Here is a 24,026-nt window from a genome sequence, read left to right as displayed (position 1 = left end):
GCTGCGCGCTCGGTGGAAGAGGACGACCATCCCAGATAGAAGGAGTGTACCGATCTTCGGTCAAGGGTATACGATAGCTGCGCTCCCCTACTAGAACCTCCAAGCGAGCTTATTATATATCAATGTAGTGCTCAGTATTGATGTAAATTCTATGAAAATTATGAAGTATATATTTATTCCAGAGCATAACCTTTTATACTGATAAACCAAGTTCTTTTGCTACCTCTTCTCTTTGTTCAAATTCTAAACGAATTTATAATTAAAAGTAGAGAGGATGTGCCTAAGCATATCCTGGAAACTCTATATTTAGTCTTTAAATTATTACAGTTCTTCTTTTACTTCTACATTCTAATAGCTTTTGCAGCGTTAATATGCTAATTAGCATATTTCCACTCAAGAGTGCTTGCTTTAATGCATTGGGGAATTATGAATTATGAATGATGGTTTGTGTATTCATTCATCTCATCCCCATCCCACTGTTCAGCTTTTTGTAAGTATCCCAGTGGTCAATGTATTTTATTTTATTTTTCAAATTTCTGAACCACCTATCATCCTCAGAGAGGGGCTACTGCATTTTTAAGGTGTTATTTTATCTCTGATCAATAGAGGGCACTCTTATAACAAACATATTTTCCTCTGTTCATTCACATGCTCAGTGATTATTGTACAGCTATTTTCATATTTCAGAACTGAATGCTGCATATACAAGCTTGGTTAAAGACAATGATTAATATAGTACTCCTACTTAACCAATACACTGTAATTTGAAAACTTCTAATTTCCTAAAAATAGATCTGAAATCAAACAATTTAAGTCAATATTTCAGGCATCAGTATCTTCATGTGATCTTTTATGGAACATCCCTCTAATAATTCAATATTTTTGGTGGAAAAGAAGTTACCTTTGTTTGGATTGCCAAAAGTTTCTAAGTGTAGAAGGCTCATCGAATGATTGTCCTCCTGTCACAATTTTGCCTCCTAATGTCAGTTGATGGCTGAGATTATTCCTATTGATATTTCTGGCAGTCACTCCAAAATGACTAAGCTGATCAGTATTATTACTGCCAAACACCACACTCTCCAAATACATAGAACTAATTAAAATTCTTGGTGTACTGAAAAGTTGAGGACAGTGCTAGAAAGTAGAATTCAGATAATGCAAAACATTGCTAAACATTGCTAGAGTCCACTTTTTGGAAATATTGTGGAAGTTGGCAAACTTTTCAGAGGAAAACTCTTAAAAAGCCAGGTTCCACATATACTATATTGCCAAAAGTATTCGCTCACCCATCCAAATAATCGGATTCAGATGTGAGTGAATACTTTTGGCAATATAGTGTATGTTTATTACACTGTTTCTGTCTGCTGTAGTCATTTAGTCCTTGAGAAAGTCCTCAAAAATTAAGTATCATTAAAAGGTTGTGCTGCCCATGTTTTTACACTGTGTGTGAATTCTGTCGTGGTCTGGACGATGGTCGACAAACTGGCACAATGCATGGAAAAAGCACATGTTATTTTAGTGTACAGGAACCCTTAGATGATGAAACACCTCAATTGAATAAAGAAATATGCAGTTAGAAGAGATACCAACTGTTATGATGCCTTTGCATGTCCAATTGGCATTAGAAACATCCTGTATAACCCTTGCCTGGCTCAACTATTTGATGAAGGTTCGATGAGGTTTCATTAATGTTACGTTAATAATATCCTGAGTGGAATGCTGAATAACTTTAATAATCCCTCAGATCCTCTAATTGATACAATATGCAGTCATCAGATGCTTAAGACAAGAATGGTTAGAATGGCTTAGATATTACTGCGCTATCTGCTTTGGTCATCAGTTTCTTTCTGGGCTAAGTGTAATACCCTAGCACTGGTTTTTAATTGATCAGAAAAAGCCATATCCAATGGTTAGTTGTTGTTTTTTTTCATTTGATTCTGCCAGGATTGAAGATCACTTTTAGATAATCTGTTTTCTTACAGCTCCATAATGGGTATTTAGCAATAGCAATAGCAGTTAGACTTATATACCGCTTCATAGGGCTTTCAGCCCTCTCTAAGCGGTTTGCAGAGTCAGCATATTGCCCCCAACAACAATCCGGGTTCTCATTTTATCCACCTCGGAAGGATGGAAGGCTGAGTCAACCCTGAGCCGCTGAGATTTGAACAGCCGAACTGCAGAACTGCAGTCAGCTGAAGTAGCCTGCAGTGCTGCTTTTAACCACTGCGCCACCTCGGCTCTCTTTGATTGGCAGATACCACTGACCCTGCCCTTATTCTTTTCTTGGTGAGATTCAGTAACGCCCTACCTTCTTGCATTTCAACATCTTTCCAAAATGTATTGGCATAACGTTTTGGTGTTGGATTTCTACTGTTTCAACATTCTGTTAATTTTACACATCTTAGTAATGCTGAATATTTGTGTGGGTACGTGTGTTGCTAATTATGAGCATTAATGTGCATGTGTACTTTTATAATTGTGCTTTATTGTAAATTGATTCGATTTACTCCAACAATGAAATAGAAATTTAGAGTGCAGTTGTCAAACAGTTGGATTCCTAGTTTGGTTTTTAAAAATGATCTCATACATTGAGCTCTTCTGAAATGTCTAGGTCAGGTTTACATCTGTTTAATTTCAAGTGGGCTGTAGAAGACTAGATTTCCCACTAGGAGCCAAGCATGAGATAAATGTGCAGTTAATATAGTCTCTGAATACAGTTTAAAACATATGTGCAGTTCCCGTGCTTTATTAATATTAGTTTTTTTATAACTGTCCATTATTTTGCAGTACTTCCCAGCTGTGTGATAGCCAGCAGCCAGATAGCACAATTGCATCTCTTCCTGGCTCAGGATCATTGGCTCCTGAATTCCCTATTGAGATAAAGCAGTGTGACCAGGAGACTGGAAAACCCATTCCTGAAACCAAGAGGTATGTTGATTTCATTGGGCAGAAGAAAATTCCAGCGCCATGTGAGCCCTTTATTAGAATATCGCTATTTTATAAGTGATGTATGGCATGGCAACAACATATTTTGTTTAGTGTAATTAACACAGTAATCAGCTTAATGCTATAAATTAACAACCCAAGTGGCTAAAATTGAAGGTGCATTTTTTATAATTTCACAAACACACTTTTCCTGCTAAACTTGAAGGAAAAAATGGTTTCCACCCTGTATGTGTTCAGATTAAGCAGATGGTTTGCATGTGGATATAAAATCACCGTGGATTTTCTTTTTTGCGTGCAAATATACACCATGCTGTTGGAGAAAGTAGTGTTATAAAAAGAGAATAATTGTAAGAAGTGAAAATTGGTGTCAGCCTCTGGTTTGCTGCTGCTTCGGCTGCCATTGAAACGGGGAGCGGGGGCATGGTATTTGGGAGGGGACTACTAATTGTGCTGGAGGAAGATTCTGGAGTTTCTGCTGCCTGTCTTACTGTGCATGCGGAGGAGGTTTCCCGCCAAGGCCAACGGCACCGACATTCCATCTTGGTGATGCCTTTCGAAGTTATCTTGCACCTGACACTTGGGAGAATTATGATTGGACTGTGACTGGGATGCCAAGGGGTGGGGAATGGGTTATTCTATATATCAATCACTTTCGCACCTAAATAATCAGTCTTCGCTTTGCTACGCTTCTATTCATTTATAATTAGTAAAAGTACACTTGATTTCTATCAATGGAGTCTTGTGGTCTTCTTTCCTGATTATCCAATGAAGGAGTGCTAACAATTGGTCTCTTTTAGTAAGTCTTCAAGTGAAAGATGTCATTAAATTAGAGGCATCTTTTGGGGCATGATGTATTAGGTTTGAGAAAATATGATGTTTTCTAATGACTTTCTTAGTGTAAGCTGCCTAGAATCTATTGACTGGATGGTGGACAAATTTATGAAGTAAATAAATATAGTTAAGAAAAATCTCTGGTTTACTTGAAGACTATTTGGTATACATCTCCATATTTTTCTGTTTCGATGCCATCCTTTCTTCTAAGTATCTAAACAAAAATTAATACTCTGCCTTTTGTTCTTAAAATTCTCATCTGACTTTTTGAGGATCTTAACCATTATATCCAACCATTCCTCAATTTTTCCTTTCCATTATTACTCTATCAACTCTTCCTTCATATATAACATTTGTTTTGAAAATTGATGATCTACATTCATTTTCTCTGTTATAAAACCATATTAAAATATGTTGCACTTTTGTTCACTTTTTATTGTTATTGTTTTATATTTTATTCACTTTTTAATCACTCTTGACTTAATCTCATTTAATCAACATCTTCATTACTACCAGTATTTGCAAGTCTTATCATTTTTCAACATTCTCTCAATTTTGAATTTTTTTCTTGATTTTTATTGTGCAGTCTTGAACATTAGCAACCGTAGGCATTGATTTTTGTTTCAATTTTTGTTATATCCCTGTCATTTCTATACAAAAACTTTAATTATTCTATAATTATCTTACTGCAGTTCTATCCTAAATTATTTCAGCAGCATTATATCAATTCTGTTGCACCTTCTGGACACTGCTTATTTAGTCCTTTTTATTTAGTTTTTTTTTTTTTTTCATTTTTTAAACATTCCATCAAAAATGAAGTGAAGAAATACTTTAATGGTCTTAGGTAATCCAACTCTTCTTTTCAGAAAGTTTGGAAAACTGATTAATAATAAATTTGTATAAAATAATAATTTGTCCATGAATGTCTAAAAGTGATTTGCTAAAATCTTAACTGAATTATTCTATAAAATCAGATTCTAATGAATTACTTGAAAATTTAATTTCCCCCCAATATATTCCAAATACTTCTGACGATCCTTTAAACATTTTCTCAGCATCTGTTGTGTTTACATAAATTATTATACGAATCGTCTAAGAATGTATATAAGTTTTGAAACAATTATTTTAATATTTATTTTCCATTAAGCCCTTGAAGATTTACAGTTAATTTTTTATGTCTAAACACAGTAAATACTATAATTCATCCACATTCTTGGAAGCATTTTTTTTTTGACCCAAGAATATGCCATTAGCATAACCTACATATTTTTGTGGCACTTTAAAACATAATTCTTTCCACTTTATTCCAAACGGTTTTCACATCATCTTTCTATATTTTTATTCATCTTATAGGGAGATAATTGTATCTTCTAAAATTTTTTTCATATAGGATGCATATGTTCCTTTCCTCTCGTCATTCTTTATCTCCTCTTTTTCTTTTATTTCTTTCCTTTTTTATCTCTATTTTTCCATAATCCATTCTTGACACTACCAAATAATATCTGTCTCACATTCATAGTCTCTAATATTCTTCAACAATTTTCTCAACATTTGATTACAAACAGTAAGTCAAAAATGCTGATAGAGACATGAACAAACTTACATTTAAAACATGCATTTGAACAAACTTCTAAATAAATATTCAGTAATCTTTGGTCTCTGAAAACCCTAATCACTGTTTCTGTATCCTTTCATCTCATTTCCATCAAGGTTTAGGTTTATTAGATTTATATGCCACCATTCTCCCAAGGACTCAGGGCGGTGTACAACATTAAAAGAAACACATAATACAAAAGTTAAAAAAAAATTAAATAGAATATCCCAAACAAATCCAATTAGAATTGACAATAACATTTTTTTAAAAAAATCAGAATTAAAATTAACAATGTTTTGTTCAGGCCAGGCTGGCTTGCTGGAAAAGCCAACTTTTTAGGGCGCGTCAGAAGGACCGGAGGTCAGGGATTATAAAAAGCTCCAGGGGCAGCTCATTCCAGAGGGAAGGGGCTCCCACAGAGAAGGCTTTCCCTCTGGGGGTCGCTAGCCGACACTGTCTGGCCGACAGCACCCTGAGGAGGCCAACTCTGTGGGATCGCATTGGACGGTTGGAGGCTACCAGTGGCTCGCAGGTACCCTGGGCCTAAGCCATGGAGCGCTTTAAAGGTCATAATAAGTACCTTGAATCGCACCCGGAAGACAACCGGCAACCAGTGCAGGCTGCTTAAAAGGGGTGTAACATGGGTGCACCTAGGTGCCCCCATGATAACCCGCGCAGCCGCATTCTGGACCAGTTGAAGCCTCCAGGTGCACTTCAAGGGCAGCCCCATGTAGAGAGCGTTACAGTAGTCCAGGCGAGAAAAGTAAAAGTATAGGCTTTTGCTACAGAGTCAAAGTTCTTTCCTAAATGCCCAAGCTGTGACAGGTCTGACCCATCCCTATTTCTTTCATTAGCACCCTTCCACATACAGTTACAGTAACTTACAGCTATGACTAACCTATGAGCTAGGAATACTTGATGTGCACCCACAATTACTACTAATACTTTTTGATAGACATTTCATCCCTTTTCATTCAATTTTAAACCTCCATGAATGTATTCACCAAGTCAACTCGACAAGATCAGATCATATTCATTTAGATTTATTCCATCCTTTCCTTTTCTCTGGTGCACGCCGTATCTATTTTTTTTAAAAAAAGATTTCATTCATTAATTCATGCTCTTTACTATAATACTCATCCTAGATTACAAACCCATATGCCATTGACGTCAACAATTGACCCGTGAACACTAACCTTCCACTTCCCTTTGTGGCTCCAGTTAATCAAGGTTTCACATCATGCTTTTTAGTGAGATAAAGGGTAGATTAGATTGCCAGCTGTTCCTTCACATAGCATTATAAAAATACAATACTGGTCAGTTTGGGCTTATTTTGGCAGAATGCCACAAGCCCACCCTAAACCCAGTTTTACGAAAAGGTTTTTATTTTCCATTTTTTTCATTTTCATACACTCACATATATACTGTGCATAGCCGGAGCCATACAACATTAAACAATAATCGCAGCAATTCCTCTTGTCAACAATACCCCCCAAAATAGAAACCCAATATACCTCTTCCACTCTCCGTACACCTCTTTTTTCCACCCCCCTCCAACTTTCTATCTTCCCTCCATCATCCCCCTCTACCCTACTTCCCCTCCCCCTCTACCACTCCTCTCTCCCGATCCACTCCCTCCCTTCCTTCTCACCCTCCCTCCCATCCTCTCTCCCACCCTCTCCACCCATCTTTCTTCTATCCCACTCCTCCTCCCCTTGGTGTATTTCCACTATATGTCAATGTACTTAACTTATCCTATTTTTACAGAGAAATTAAAGAAAAACAGTATACATGTGAAGTCACATTACATTGAAATCTAACACATCGTCTCTAACCTAGTATATATCCCTCCCTCCCCCCACCCTCCCCCCCCCCAACACCCCACCTCCCTCCCCTCCCGACTTCCCAGAGCCCGTACACGGTATAGATTCTAAACCCAGTTTTACATTGTTCTGTTTCAACCATGTTCTCTATTCTGAAGACTGTTTTTCAGGGCAACATACTACTGTTTTACATCCCAAAATTGGGAGACACTATTGTGTACTAATACATTCATGATACTATTTCCTTTTAACAACAAGAATAAAAAAAAACAGCTGAAGGTCATAGGGCGTATCATTTGTAGTCCATAGATTACATACATAATTTATGATACCTAATTTGAACGCACAAATATTGTTGTTTGGTATTGATTTTATAATACTCAGTTGATGTAATATGGATAGTGTATTATTTAGCAACATCCTGAAAATAAACCAAGATTTCTTTTTAAAAACAAAATATGTCCTTTTAATATACTCATAAAAAATACTGCGTATATTTGTGCTAATATGCTGTTATATATATATATATTAACTTGGCAAGCTAAAACATTTTTATTTAGTGGGAATATGCTCACAATATAATATATAATTTTAAGAAAGAGTTTTTGCCATCTTTTGGAAATTATTTGTGCATGTACTGTATGTATGTATGTATGTATGTATGTACGTACGTACATATGTATGTATGTACATACATACAGTATATCACAGAAGTGAGTACAGCCCCTCACATGTTGTAAATATTTAGCAATAGCAGTTAGACTTATATATAGCTTCATAGGACTTTCAGCCCTCTCTAAGCGGTTTACAGAGTCAGCATATTGCCCCCAACAACAATCCGGGTCCTCATTTTACCCACCTCGGAAGGATGGAAGCGGTTTACAGAGTCAGCATATTGCCCCCAACAACAATCCGGGTCCTCATTTTACCCACCTTGGAAGGATGGAAGGCTGAGTCAACCCTGAGCCGGTGAGATTTGAACAGCCGAACTGCAGAACTGCAGTCAGCTGAAGTAGCCTGCAGTGCTGCATTTAACCACTGCGCCACCTCGGCTCTCTAAGTATATCTTGTCTTGGACATTATCACTTATGGGTGTACTCACTTTTGTTGCCAGAAGTTTAGATATTACTGGCTGTGTGTTGCATTATTTTGAGGAGACAGCACATTTACACTGTTACACAAGCTGTATACTCACTACTTTACATTGTAGCCAAGTGTCATTTCTTCAGTGTTGTCACATGAAAAGATATACTTAAATATTTACAAAACGTGAGGGGGTGTAGTCCCTTCTGTGATATACTGTATGTATGTATGTATGTCCCAGCTTTGGGAAGAAACATGCAAACTTTCCCAAAAATCTGAAAGTGGGTTAATGGTTTTTGACAAGATTGCAGATTATCTGAAATCTTGAGTTCATCTCAGAGGACTTCCAACCTCATCAAATCTCTTAGCAAAGCAGATTGAAGAACAGATATGACCAGCATATGTATGTTCTTTGTAATGTAGCTCATTAGATATAGAAGTGATTGTTTGATTCATTTGAATGAGAGTCTTAACCAAGTTTCTTAACCATGTAATTATTAAATCCTGCTATGAACTACGTTCTGGTGAAATATCTAATTTTCAATCATTTGGTTGAACTTTACTTCACATGTAACCATCCTATTCCCTCCCCAGTGAAATGAGACACATGCTCACGTAGGTATCAGGTGCAAAAAAAAAGAACAGCTGCTGTATGTGGCTTTATACGCTTATATTCTTGTTCACGAAAAGGTCGTGGTATGGAATTGAGCTCATTGAACCACACCTTCCCCGGGGACCATGATTTCTTCCACCCAATTGTTCTAAGTTAGCAGCTTAGGGCAACTGCATTACCTGAATCCCAAAGAAATATATTAATTTAACACGCACCGATTAACAGAAGGGGAAGTTGTACGACAAGTGATATGTTGTCTTTCTTTCCACATCAGCAAATAAAAGTGGGGGAGAGGAGGGGTAAGAAGTCTACTTATGCGATGCATACTGCAGGAAACACGTCCCTGCAAATGCATCACTGAAAAACCAGCACATCAGTACTTTCTTCTTGGCATTTTGCCTAATGCTGCACATAAGCAGTATAAAACATATTACATCATTACGGGAATTGTAATTGATTGCCGGCATAGCATTTTAATGAGAATTGATTAGAAAAACCATAAACTCAGTTTGTTTTGTCATCCTGTTTGTTTTGTTCTGAGAGTATTCAGTTCAGTGTTATTTTTTCTTTATGATTCAACGCAGTGGAGGGTTTCAAAAATTGTTGGAACCTACTCTGTGGGTGTGGCCTCCTTTGTGGGAGTGGCCTGCCACCCATGTGACCGGATGGGAGCGGCTTGCCGCCCATGTGACCGGATATGAAAATGCCAATGACACTTGTCAGAACCACCTTAAATTACCTCACACACAGTACTTGCATGCATAAGAATATGATGTAAACTTGTTTTTCAAAAGGCATCTTTGGTTTGTGTTAAAACAACTTCAACACACGCAATGTTCTGATTGCACCACAAACGCAGTATCCTTACCTTTCACAGAAGCACTGAGTTTTATAAATATGAGCATGATAGTGTAGAATAATCATATCCAAGGACCAGTGGTGGGTTTCAAACATTTTTGGAATCTCTTCTGTAGGTGTGGCCTGCTTTCCAGGTCCACTGGTGGAACCTCTTCTAACCGGTTCGGTAGATTTGACGAACCGGTTCTACCGAATAGGTGCGAACTGATAAGACCCCACCTCTGGATTCAACGCATTCAAGCTAGAGCAAGCAAGCGATAGAATTTAACATTCATTGTTTTTGTAGATAGTTCCAGCCTTAGGTTAAAGAAATTATCTGTATTGACTTACTGTGTTATGAAGTATCATGTTTTAAAATCATGATTTGCTATTCCTACCTTTATTTGCATGCTCTAAATAAACCAGACCATTCAGATCATATTGAGACTGAAAAAAAAATCCTTTATCAGTGAATGGATTATCAAAGTTGCAAGCTTGTAGAGGCTTCTAATAAAATTCAGAAGAATTTGCTTCAGACTAAATTTGTGCAGTACTGGTAAAAATAGCTTTTAAGAATGCTTCTTAAAAGAAATTAGAAAAATGTTAAGATGAGCTTTTCAATGTGATGTTCTCTATGTTCGTTGGGATTTTAATTACCGGAATACAGTCTCATCACATTGGAAGGATGAAATGTTGGGAAAGTCTGAACAAGGCAAGTATTAATGAACAGCAGATGAGAACAACAATACAAAATAAATGTTTTAACTGTGTTATTGGATATACTTAAGGAGTTGAAGGATTTGATTGAAATAATGCAAAAGCATCATTCTTTATTATTTTTTCTCTATTTTATTGAAACTAATAGAAAAAGCAGTTTCATTTCCAGCTAGATCTTCTGATTTATAGCTTCTGATTGTTGTTCAGGCCAATGCAAAACTATTTGCCTCCTTTGCTGATAAGACAGGGCTCCAAAAGTACAGTGAGCATTTTTATGAATCCTCAGCTTTCATCCCTAGTTAAATGTAAGCACGAATAGATGCAAATTATTATATAATTTTGGCATATGTGTACTTTGTTCTAATCCTACCTCTGCCTACTCTTCCTAGTTCTACAGTTAAGGAAGGGCTTGTAGATATTAATGACAAGATTTCTCCCTTCCTCTGGTTCAGTCAGATGGCTTTGATCTAGTTGATGAGACCCTTTGACAAGTAAAACTTTTGATCTTCTCTCATCTGTCACCCAACTCTACCAAGACTTGTCTACAATAAATAATATAAGTCCCCCTCTTTATCTATACTACTTTCCTTCAGATACTTCCCTTAAAAACTTAATAGACTTTGGGCTATTCACTAACTATTTTTTTTAAGTTTTTATTTTACACATCAACAAGAACAAACACATGACTTAAGACAACATAGGAACGAAAAGTTCCATCATATATCATACAGCAGTTCCGTATCGGTTTCTTTGCAGTTAGTGTTTTCCCTTTCTATACCTTTCTATCTTACATTCATGGTCTCTTTATTCGTTATCCATTTTTATGTATAATTCTATATTTATTTATACTTGGCTATTTATAACCAAATATTGTTTATCGATAATGTGCTATATATTCTTACTATCATTTATTCTCTTACATACAATTCTAGGTATACATTCACATGGTTATTCTTTTTCTTTGCCAATCTTACACTATTGTTATTCCATTTAAGAGATTATAGAGTACAGTTTGGATTGGATTGTTTACCATCCCAAACGTCTGTTATGACATCACCTTATTTTCTCTTTTCTTTTCTCTCTCTGGGCTATTCAGTAACTATTAAGCCTTTAGCAATGAAGGTAAAATACAAGGTCTATTTTAAGAGTTTAAGTACATAAAAGAAAATACAATAATAAAATACTTGCTGAATAGAAATAATGTTCTTTGTCTTTACACAATATTCTGATTTGTTCAGTATAATAGATTCTTAGCTGAATTGCCTTGCCTGTAAACTTACCAGTTTTACTAACATCTTAGAGCCCAGGATGACATAGGACAGTCTATGACTCAAGTCCCAGTAGGCTGGTCTTTGAAGTAGGGATTTTAAATAATTAAGCCTAACAAGAGGCATACAGTTATCAATCAAATAAAACAACAGCCATATATTTGATGATTGGGCACTACATATGCACATCCTCTGGTGATATAGCCAATGATGGAGCCTTTAGCAGTGAAAAGGTGCATAGCAATAGCAATAGCAGTTAGATTTATATACCGCTTCATAGGGCTTTCAGCCTTCTCTAAGCGGTTTACAGAGTCAGCATATCGCCCCCACAGTCTGGGTCCTCATTTCACCCACCTCGGAAGGATGGAAGGCTGAGTCAACCTTGAGCCGGTGAGATTTGAACCGCCGAACTGCAGATAGCAGTCAGCTGAAGTGGCCTGCAGTACTGCACTCTAACCACTGCGCTACCTCGGCTCTTGCATAATCCATTCTAGGATCACTAACCATTCTCTTTTGTATTAAAATAAAAAGTCCATTCTCAATTGCTATTGGAGGTGTTGTAAGTCCATGTTATTAATTTTAGCTGTCAAGCACCATTTCCATTTCCAAGCTTCTTCTCAGAATTCTGCTGGGTGTTTCCAAGACCTCTGTTCTTTGCCATCTTGCATCTCTGTCATCCCTCTCTCTCCAGGGATAATTATTTCTCATCAGAATATAAACTTGTCATCAGTGGTTTACTAGCAAAGCAAGCAGAAACTGTTTTGTTTTGATATGTGCATAGGCCCATGGATTGATGAAGACCCATTGAGAAGCTATAACTGAGATCAGGTTGATCACAAAGAGTGCTTTAAAGAGCATCTGGACTTTGAAAATCTGACTCAGATAAAGAGCTAAGAGAAACAGCTGAGCAATTATTTAAGACATCATGAGATGCTAAAGAAAAAATAATGGAGAAAGAGGTGAAATATGCTGACAATGGCAAGATTCACCTAGTTCTTCGAGGTGATGAGGCCTTTTAATCATCAAGAAAATCCCATCCTTTTTGATGTTCATTGATTTGAGGAATAGAACAAGATGAAAAATAAATCACCCAACAGTAAGAAATATTTCAATGTACCAACAAATGGACTCTACATATTTTTTCAAGTTCATGGAAGTCCCTTGTGGCATTTTTACACTGTCTTTGCAACTTTCAGTTGCTGATAAATAAAGGATTATGCCAAAAGAGGCTTAACTTTCATTTCTTTGCAAGCAAGACAGTGTTTTTCAGCCTATTTAAGCAGCTTGTCTTCCAAATTTGCCTGGATCCACCTGCATAAATGCATTGAGGGCTAAGATATTTCTATGGTTCTCTGTACAAAGGATACATTGTCATTTTCCCTCTGTGAAATATATGTATTGCAAAGCAAGGTAATCTAGGTTTCAGTGGAAAACAAACATGTATCAGTGAAGGATGCCAGGCTAATCTTATTGCATTCTTTGATAATGTGACAAAAGTAGTGGACCAGAGGAATGTTGTCGATATAGTTTACTTGGACTTCAGTAAGGCATTTGATAATGTAGACCATAACCTACTACTAGATAAAGTAGAAGAATGTGGGTTAGACAGCATCACCACCAGATGGATTCGTAACTGGCTGACCAACCGCACTCAACGTGTAGTCCTCAATGGAACTGCATCTTCATGGAGGGAAGTATGCAGTGGAGTACCCCAAGGCTTTGTTTTGGGCCCAGTACTCTTCAACATCTTCATCAATGATTTGGATGAGGGAATAAATGGGGAACTCATCAAATTTGCAGATGACACCAAGCTGGCAGGAATAGCCAACACTCCAGAAGACAGGCTAAAGATACAGAAGGATCTTGACAAACTTGAACATTGGGTACTATCTAATAAAATGAAATTCAATGGTGAAGAGTAAGGTTCTACATTTAGGCAACAGAAACGAAATGCACAGGTACAATATAGGTGGTACCTTGCTCAACAGTAGTAACTGTGAGAGGGATCTTGGAGTCCTAGTGCACAACCATTTAAATATGAACCAGCAATGTGCAGCAGCTGCCAAAAAAGCCAACACAGTTCTAGGCTGCATAAACAGAGGGATAGAATCAAGATCACGTGAAGTGTTAATACCACTTTATAATGCCTTGGTAAGGCCACACTTGGAATATTGCATTCAGTTTTGGTCACCACGAGGTAGAAAAGATGTGGAGACTCTAGAAAGAGTGCAGAGAAGAGCAACAAAGATGATTAGGGGACTGGAGACTAAAACATATGAAGAACGGTTGCAGGAACTGGGTATGTCTAGTTTAATAGAAAGAAGGACTAGGAGAGACATGATAGCAGTGTTCCAATATCTCAGGGGTTGCCACAAAGAAGAGGGAGTCAAACTATTTTCCAAGGCACCTGAGGGTAGAACAAGAAGCAATGGGTGGAAACTAATCAAGGAGAGAAGCAACTTAGAACTGAGGAGAAATTTCCTGACAGTTAGAACAATTAATCAGTGGAACAGCTTGTCTCCAGAAGTTGTGAATGCCCCAACACTAGAAGTCTTTAAGAAGATGTTGGATAGCCATTTGTCTGAAATGGTATAGGGTTTCGAACGAACTCCCCGCGGAGATTCGGACCCTCACCTCCCTTCAGGCTTTCCGTAAAGCCGTTAAAACCTGGCTGTTCCGGCAGGCCTGGGGTTGACGAGTTCCCTTCCCCGCTCGAATTGGGTGACTGTTGATTGTTTTTAAATTTCTCTCTGTATCTTGTTTGTTGTGTTACCTTGTTGTATTACCCCCCTCCCCTGGGTTTGTTAGCCGCCCTGAGTCCCTCTGGGAATAGGGCGGCATATAAATGCAATAAATGCAATAAACCGTTTCCTGCCTATGCAGGGAGTTGCACTAGAAGACTTCCAAGATCCCTTCCAACTCTGCTATTGTATTGTATTGTATTAAAGTGCACCATTGAATGAAGAAAGTTATATTTTATACTTCTCCTTGAGCTAAATTTCTAGCAATAATAGCAAAATTCTGTACGTGCATGAGAAAAAATAGGCAAGAATTTCAATATTCCTAGTGGGGCTTTTCTGTAGGGCAAGAGTATCCAATAACACTTATTCTTGTACATTTTCAGGAAAAGCAAATACATTATTATTTAATGACTGTTTGCCATTGTGATCAAGCTTGTCCTGAAAAATGTTCTAGAGTTCCAAGAAAAATGTGAATGTATGCCAAATAAGCAATATGAATCACATACCAGCTATATGTTTTACATTTAGAGCTCGGAAAGTTTCCTATGTGAAAAGGGTAACCTTTGCCAAACCATTTGTATTATACAAAGAAGATCCTTATCGCAATTCGTTGTTACATTTTAAGCAATGTACTTTAAAGGTGAATTGGAAGAAGCAATTCCATATAACATTTATATAGTGATAAATATTAGACTGTTTTGAGTCTATTCAGGATACTTTTATTATTATTATTTAAAATGCTGCTAGTGGCTTTCTTCAACTTGGAAAGCCCTCAGATATGTTCACTTTAGCCCCTATTTTCCCAAACAAGCACTGCAATTGTTGGGAAAACTGGGAGTTGATGTATACCTCTGGGGATGTCCAGGTTGAGGAATACTGAAATATAAAATTGCACTGCAATGAGTAGATCTTTTCCAAGAGCTTGATTTAGTCGTCTGTAGATAGCACTCCGTAAGTACAGAATTATATCAATTGAATAATTAAATCCCAGCTTTATCTTTTATTATAGTGTAACTAAATCTTTCTGACTTTGTGAGAGTTGTTTCTTTGTTTTCCTGTGCCCTTGGGTTCTAATAATCACCGTTGATTCAAAGAGCATAGGTAGAAACAATTGTAAGAAGGAAATACATCTATTGTAAGTGTATCAACAATGGGTGGCAGGAAACGATTACAGCCTGATATTATCAGCCCTTTTTAAATTGATATTTCGGAGGTCTGAGTCTCATGATGTGAATTTCAAAGTTCTGTATAGATGAGTATGGCCTGGTTTGCACATTGTGCTCAACTTTTATGAAATTTACTTTTTTAAAATTTTGGCATGATTGCTTAGTGTTAAATGAAGCCATTTCCAATTACTAGGGTCGCTAAATTCTGATTTAACATTATTTGTGATGGGTATTTAATCCATAAACAAAAAGTAGCATGAAGTAGTGCCGGTTGGATGATATTATTATTATTATACAATTGTATCACAGCGGCCAGTTGTTTCGCCGGATTTGGCATTGGTTACTAGTCGGGCCCCACCCAGGGGCCTAGGACGTCGTAACGTATTTTCGTAATATGCGTGCAGATCCAAGCAGTGCAGCTTTTTGCATTTGACTGATGGTGATTTTGTCAATTTTTAACTGTTTTAAATGTAATTCCAGTGCTTTTGGAATAGCACCCAGTGTGCCAATTACCACTGGAATTACCACTGCTGGTTTGTGCCATAGTCGTTGAATTTCGATTTTTAAGTCCTGGTATCTTGCGATTTTTTCATGTTCCTTCTCGGCGACCCTGCTATCACCTGGTATTGCGATGTCTATGATTGTGACCTTATTTTTCTCAACCAGTGTGATGTCTGGTGTATTATGCGCCAGTATTTTGTCCGTTTGTATGCGAAAATCCCACAAGATCTTGACCATCTGATTTTTGGTGACTTTTTCAGGCTGATGTTCCCACCAGTTGTTGCTGTTTTAATATTTAATATTTAAGAGTAGGTTCGAACAATTTTTGAAACTCACCTCTGCAGGGCAGCCACGTGGGCCAGATTAAGCACCCTGTGGGCCGGATCCATCCTGCGGGCCCTTGAGTTTGACACCCCTGCTCTAGAACCTATATACAGGTAATCCTTGACTTATAACAATTCATTTAGTAACTGTTTGAAGTTACAGTGAAACTGAAAAAAGTGATTTGTGACTTTTTTTCCACATTTATACCCACTGCAGCATCCCCAGGGTCATGTGATTAAAATTCAGATGATTGGCAACTAACTCATATTTATGACAGTTTCAGTGTCCCAGGGTCATGTGATCACTTTTTGTGACCTTCTGGCAAGAAAAGTCAATAGGGAAGCCAGATTCATTTAACAAGCATATTACTAACTTAACAATTACAGTGATACACTTAACAACGTTGACAAGAGAGGTTATAAAGTGGGGAAAAATTCACAACAACTATCTCACTTAGTAAGATAAATTTTGGCTCAATTGTGGTCCTAAGCTGAGGACTGCCTGTACTTAAGCATAGATAATGCATGCTTCTTTCTCACTATACATACATTAGGCACAATTAGGCATAATGGATGATGTATCTGGACATATCTTGTTTCATGCCATGAAATAAAAAAAACATGATGTCCTTCAGTGTAAATCATCTTATTTTATACATTTTCATCACTATTTTATCTTGTTTATCACTAAATAAACAAGTTAATTATAGGTTCCCAAGTGTAAACTTGCGTCTGAAAAAGGATTTTTTTTTTTCCTGGAAATAGATTCATGGGAAATGCCAACAATCCTGGCATTTGATACTAAAGACATTAGGTAAAAATGGGTTTTAATTGTCAGTTTGAAAAAAAAAATGGACTAATGTCAGTCAAAATCACAATTTTTTAAGGAATTGAACTATCATGCCCTTTTAAAATATTGGGTCTTTGAGAATTAAGATTAACGTGGAATTTATGTTAGCAGTGGCTGGACAAAAGAGATTAAGAATGCAAATTTATAATGATTAAGCAATAATTACCCATACAACACGATATTTATTAAGCACTAAGAAATATATTTAATAGAAAACCAATTTTAAAAATTTAAAAAGAAGAAAAAGAAGAAAAAGAAAGAAAAACCTTCAGTAACTAGCTTGGTTCAGACTAAGTAAGATGGGATACTTCTGAGGTATAAGGTTAGGGAAGGCTAATATGTATTATATTCAAGAGCTCTTTGGGGAAACTCCTCCGAGTTCCATCTGCCGGTCAGTGTCGACTGGCAACTACGCGGAGGAGAGCCTTCTCAGTAGTAGCTCCGACCCTTTGGAACGATCTCCCCGTGGAGATTCGTACCCTCACCACCCTCCAGACCTTCCGCACAGCCCTTAAAATCTGGCTATCCCGTCAGGCCTGGGGCTAAAGATTGTAACCCACCCGAATGGTATGAATGTTGCGCTTTTAATTATGTATTGTTCTTATGTGTTAAATGTTTGTTTACCCCTTCCCTTGAGTTGTAAGCCGCCCTGAGTCCCCCCAGGGAAAAGGGCGGCATATAAATAAACTTTCATAACTCATAACTCATGTTTAATTCCTGGTTCCCCTTTTCCTCTAACGTGCTTCCCATTGTTCTATTCATAACCTAAAAAGAAAAAAAAATCTGATATTTTGAACATATATTGTACATGCTTTGAACATCAAAGTGAAGCTAGCGAGATAGAGCTTATATTTAAACACTCATAGCTATAGTAACCCATTATTGACTTTTTCATACCTTTTATCTTAAATCTTATTGCTACTTTCAAGCCATAGGAAGCTCCTATATCCTTTTGTTTCATTTTGAGTTGTTGATTTTTTTGCTTGTGTACAGTATAACCTTATTATTTCAGTTATAGTACTTTGTACACGGGTCTGTTTGAAATTTTCCTGTCCTTTTTAAATACATAAAATACATTTAAAAGCTAAGAAGGAGTGATATGCTGTTTTTTAATTAGTTGATCTAGCAATCTACATCTGGAGGCATGATAAATCATATATTTTAACATCCCTATTGAGCATAACTATGGAAAGGAAGGATACATTTCTAATACTTTACTATAAATCCCATTCTATATATCTCAATAATATAGTCCTTTTTAATTTGAAGGTATCGTTGTTGTTTTTTTTTTACAGGAATGAGATGTTTGCTTTAAAACATATATGTTTGGGTTAGAATTAGGTCTGCCGCTGTTTCATCTAATTTTGTTTTGATGATCACCATGTTCAAATATTTAAAACTTTGTTACAATGAAAATAGACACCATTGTTATTTGGTATTAAAGATAAAAGGTTTAAACTAAAGCTTTTCTCTACAGAAAGAGAGTTTATCATTAAATATTAATAGTGTCCAAACCATTGATCATGGTTGGATATAAGAAAATTGCCTAGTGAATTATGTTGGTATTTCCAAAGGATTGTTGATGGATAGAGACAGTATCTGAACCAGTGAAGAAATAGAGGCTCAAAATCAAGTATCAGCTATTAGTGAAATGTGAATAAAGAAAATGAGAGCTGTAGTTTAATTGCACATTTTACAAAAGACGGGCCCATTTTTGTGAAAAATGGGACATTTTTTGCTCATTTTTGGGCCTCCCCACTCCCCAGGAACACTCTACAAACTCCTAAAGGCTATTCATGCCTTTTTTTTTTATAAAGAAAATGAGCCCATTTTTGTGAAAAACAGGCTGTTTTGGGGAGGTCTGCAGAGTACCAAAAGTTTTTTTTTTAATTTGCCTCTTCAAAATCTTGGTGCGTCTTATACTCCAGTGCATCTTATACGCTGAAAAATACGGTAACTAGATTTTAAATGCAAAACATTATTGAACATCAAAGTAGATGAGAATCGGATTTCCTTGTTATTCCTTGTATCTGAACAATGCCCAATTTGTCTAGTTTCTGGACTAAATTTAAACATTGCAAGTATATATAACATAGATGAAAAATGACTATTTTATACACTATATCTTCTAGTATCAGACGTCATGTATAAAGGTGAATATTTGACAGTGAAATATGACTATATTGAATCTGCTGAATTTGTCTGGGTTTTGAAATAACTGGTAACTGGTTTTACGATTAGTTTCTCAACAAACGTAAATGATAAATTCTGAGTTGACATTTGGTGTCCCTTTTGCACTTGTAATTTAGTTGATTTTCACCAAATTGAGAAATGTCTTTGGTGAAACAGAAGTAGATGGTCAGTTGTGCATTCTAAGATGACTTTGACCAAGACATCATCCATTTTCTTAGCAATTTTATGAATTTATATTCAAGTCATTAATGCAGTCCGATTCATGTACCTATTCTGTTAAAAATGTTGATCATACCAAAGAAAATATTACATTTGTCTTCCATGAAATAAGAAATATAACTCAAGGTTTAACAAAGTCTTTCCTGAAACAGTGCTTTATTAATTTAAATATTTCAGCGGCTAACCCATACTTGTTTAAACAAAAACTTCTTTTAGGGGTATATTTGCTTTGTGACAATGGCCCATTGCCTTAAACCAGAGGTTTTCAAACTTGGCAACTTTAAGGCTTGTGGAATATGCTGGCTAGAGAATTCTGGGAGATCAAATCCACAAGTCTTAAAGTTGCCAAGTTTGGAGACCCCTGCCTTACACCATAAAGATGAACAATTCTGTCGTAATATATCTATACACAGTTCTTTGTATATGTACTTTTAGTTGATGCTAGGCAACTAACTGCTTGGACATAATTTCAGATGTTTCTTTACTTCAACAGTGAAAGAGTCAGCAAAATAGCAGTGGGATCAGGAGCAATTTCTGACTTCCTCGGGGAGCACCAGAAATCTCCCTTTTGGACAAATTCTATAAATTAGCCCATATGAGATACCTTAATTCAAAAATTGTTTCCCTATGATGCAACATTTTGCCCAGTTAAATATCATGAGTTTTAGTAGTATATAGATGTGCTTATTGAACAGGCAGACACCCCAAGAGCTAGGCAGCCTCTTAAATGAGACCATATGCCATATAGACTTTGTAGGTCATAAATATACCTAGAAAAAGAAACCATCCAGGCCTATGCAGCTTTCAGGACCTGGGACAGAATTTCAATGGCTTTATCAGCTGTCATTGAAAAATATGAACCCCAACCAGCAAGTGACTTCACTTGGTATTTTCATGTAGATGTTGAATAGATTTATAAACATCATACAGTGGACAATATTTGTGAAACCAATACCGGCAGATTTATTTACCTTTATGCTGCTATGGGAATCTTTGAAACACCTTATACAGTATTGTTATAAATATATTATAACAAAATCTCACGAGCCTTCAGTATTCTTCTATCACCACCCTGATCCAGGTTTCTAACATCTTTCTGGTTTCAGTTTGCGAGAGAACTGGATGGCTAACAGATGACTGAGCTCTGATTTCCTTCTGCCTTGCCCTGCCCTTTCTATTTTCATTCCCAAGAATGCTTTGGTCCCAGCAGCATCCTAAATAAGGAACAGAGGAAAATGGGGTATCTGAAAGCCAAACTTTCTACTTTTAATTTTTTTTTTAAAGTTAAGAATCATGGTTTGACAGTTGGAAAGGATATGAAGCCCTAGTTGATATCCGTGGTTCTATTGCGAAACTACCGTGTGTAACTAACTCCTCCTTTGGACTGAGAAATCTTAGCTTGTCTTGCTAGCACATGGTGGATCTTGGAAATAATGGTCCTCGGGAATTCTTCCTAGATCCCCTAACCTTGACCTGCATTTTAGAACACTGCGCAGTGTACCTAATCTTTGATATGTTGAAGTATCGGAAAATCAATTGCATTTATAGGGCCTTTTGACAAATTCATAGGGCTGTATTTTCTATTCCCAGCCACAAAGACTACATAGCACAGATACATATTTGACGTATCCCATTTGTTTAACTACTATTCAAAAGTACAACAGCCCTGAAAATTGTGACTTGGGACTGACTGGTCCTTGGACTTAAACCTGTCATAGCATATCCAAAATCACAGGATCAAAATATGGGCATTTGGCAACTGAGATGTACTGTATTTACAGCAGTGGCAGCAATCCAAAACCATGTGATCACCATTTGCAACTCTTACCAGACCAAATTCCAATAAGTCAGTGGGGGAAGCCAGATTAGCTTAAAGACTGTGTGATTCCCCTTAACAATCATTTGCATTAGCAATTTTTTTCAGTGATTTGCTTAAGAATCAAAGCAAAAAATTGTAAATTTGGATGCAAATAATAATAATAATAAAGTCATTTAATAACGGACTATCTTGACTCCAGTTGTTGTAAATTGAGGACTACCCATATAGTTTTTTTCATACTTGCTGTGGTGGTGGATCTGTGACCTGTAATATAAATGTTCAGTTAGGAACAATAACCAAAGAATCTCATTCTCCAGGAAGTGGAGCTATTTTCTTAATACCCTCAAGCATCACTGCCTCTTGACTGTCCAGCTAATGCACTAATTGGTACATTGGCTGAATGTACCCCCCCCCAAATGTTTTTGTCATCCTGCTTTGTCCTGTCATCTTGCCTTTAAGGAAATATGTTTACTAATATATCTATACACAGCAGTGCCCTGTTGCCTTATTTATCTTAGCTCTTCTGTGACATTCCCCCTACTTCTCCACTGGAAGATTCCATTTCTGTGAGAGGGATGGGGTCTTTTGTTTGAAGAAAAGGGAGGGAAAAGCAATGTGAATTTTTTAAAAAATCCTACACTTTGGTCTTCATTGTTCGCCGCTTTAAAGTAGATGCGGTGCTTGCCCCCCAAAATAAAGAGCACATGCAAGATGTGGCATGCAAATCTATTTGCATTTCAAATCAGCTGAGTCAACACAATGTAATGATCCTGCCTGGAGATTCTTAAGGGATGCACAGTAGCTGACAATGTGTGCTTAAAGGGAGGGTCTTAATTTTTCTTTCCCTTTTTTCCCCTCCCCCCCAAAGCCACTTGGAATAGCCAACAGACCTTGCAAGGCACTTACCCAGGACTTAGCGTCAATTCTCCCAGGCTGTTACGTAGCCTGACACAATAGCGACAATAGCCGGGACATTTTATTTATTCGAAATCAAGTTTTCATTTGAGTGAAGGGAAAGAAAGGGAGCCCCCCCCCACGAGTGGGGAGACTGAGGAAGGAAACTGGCAACAGTTCAGAGGAGAGAAGCTGCTGTTAAAGTCTCTGGATTGTTGCCCCCCCTGATGCAAGCAGCTGTTTTCATCTGCACTGCAGTATTTGCAGCGTTTACCATCCCGATCTCTCTGGGCTTTTTTGGTGCTGGATTTACCCAGAGTCTGGCTACACTTGCTGGGAACCCCAACACAAGGGCGCCCTGAGGATGGGAGGGTCGCAGTCTCTGCAGCAGGCACAGACAAATAGCCTGATTCGGGAGCCATCAGAAGCAATGTAAGTATGAGCTCGCGTTATCCGTCTCTCCCTCCCTCCCTCTTCTTCCCACACAAGGCAAGGATTGAAATGGCAATGGGAAAGCTCTGGAAAGTCTGTTTGGAAAGGCTGGTTGATCCGAGAAGGTTGAGTTCTAGCCATGCCCAAGCCTTTGGCAGTTTTTTCAACCCTGATCAGCTTTTAGAAATGCTGCCAAGGCATGTAGGCATTTTCCTTAGAAAGGGTAGTGGGGTTCCTTTTGTATCATGCAGGGCAATAAGCTGTGTGTGCCATTTGTTTCTCCACGTTCTATAGACATAATCAATCAAGCCCATCACCATTTTCAGCAAAAAATGCCTCTCTTCCTGCTTAAAATGCATAGCGTACATCTAGGTTGATTTTGCTTGGGTTTGTTTCCTGAGATTTTCATCCTGTCTGCTCTCCAGCAATTCATTTCCCTCCGTTCTCATTTTCCTCATTTTAATGTAAAATACTCTTCAGTTTGTGATCAAAACAGCAAGCTGCCGTTTCCAATTGTCTTTCAAAATGACATGCCATCTGAAAAAGGATGAAACAGACAGTTCCTCAGGCAGTACTGTGTTATTATTCTCTTTCTTAGATTTTTTTTTTTAAAAAAAAATGATTTGTCATCTTTAGTTGGGCATCTGCTAGCTGGTGACTGTATTTATTCAGATGATTCTCTGATTTCTGATGGCCGGATCATTGCAACCAAACAGACAAAACCAGTTGCAATCTGATTGGCCTTCAGATTTTATAGGCCTGGGTTAAAGATGTATAAGATTGAGTGGTTTATTATATGTTACCTGATATCAAAGACAGGTTTAAGCAGTTCATTGAGTAAAGGAGTGCAATCCAATTGCCTTGAGCTTCTGGAGAAATGCCAGTATAGAAATCCAACCAAATACATATTTACTGTATTATATTGCATATTTTTCAAAATGGCTTCAGTTAGTACTTTCTTTTTCCCCCTGAATTTCTATATGATTTCACCCCCCCTCCCCCGAGTTTTAAGAATGAATGATACCAAACACTGTATTTGTGCAACCTAATAGTAAGGACATAGATCCTGATCTGTATTTGGAATCAGTTTAACAAGTATGATGCTCCTGGAAATGTATTTCAGTAATGCATTCCATGCTTTTTTAAAAATCCTCCATACCTACTTTTTTCAGGTTG

The 24,026-nt window shown here is 37.2% G+C and overlaps 1 protein-coding gene across 1 annotated transcript in view; it reads left to right on the top strand.

The window, feature by feature from the left end:
* The window catches only part of LOC116514106 (transforming acidic coiled-coil-containing protein 2-like), a 121,885-nt gene that overhangs the window by 40,359 nt on the left and 57,500 nt on the right, over positions 1 to 24,026 (top strand). Inside the window, 1 exon segment of the mRNA XM_032225559.1 lies at positions 2,788 to 2,928. Coding sequence (XP_032081450.1) covers positions 2,788 to 2,928 — 141 coding nt within the window.

The sequence above is a fragment of the Thamnophis elegans genome, chromosome 10 (assembly GCF_009769535.1).
Source record: "Thamnophis elegans isolate rThaEle1 chromosome 10, rThaEle1.pri, whole genome shotgun sequence".
NCBI lineage: Eukaryota > Metazoa > Chordata > Lepidosauria > Squamata > Colubridae > Thamnophis > Thamnophis elegans.
The sequence above is the reverse complement of the archived record's forward strand: the minus strand, read 5'-3'. Positions and strand labels throughout refer to the sequence as shown.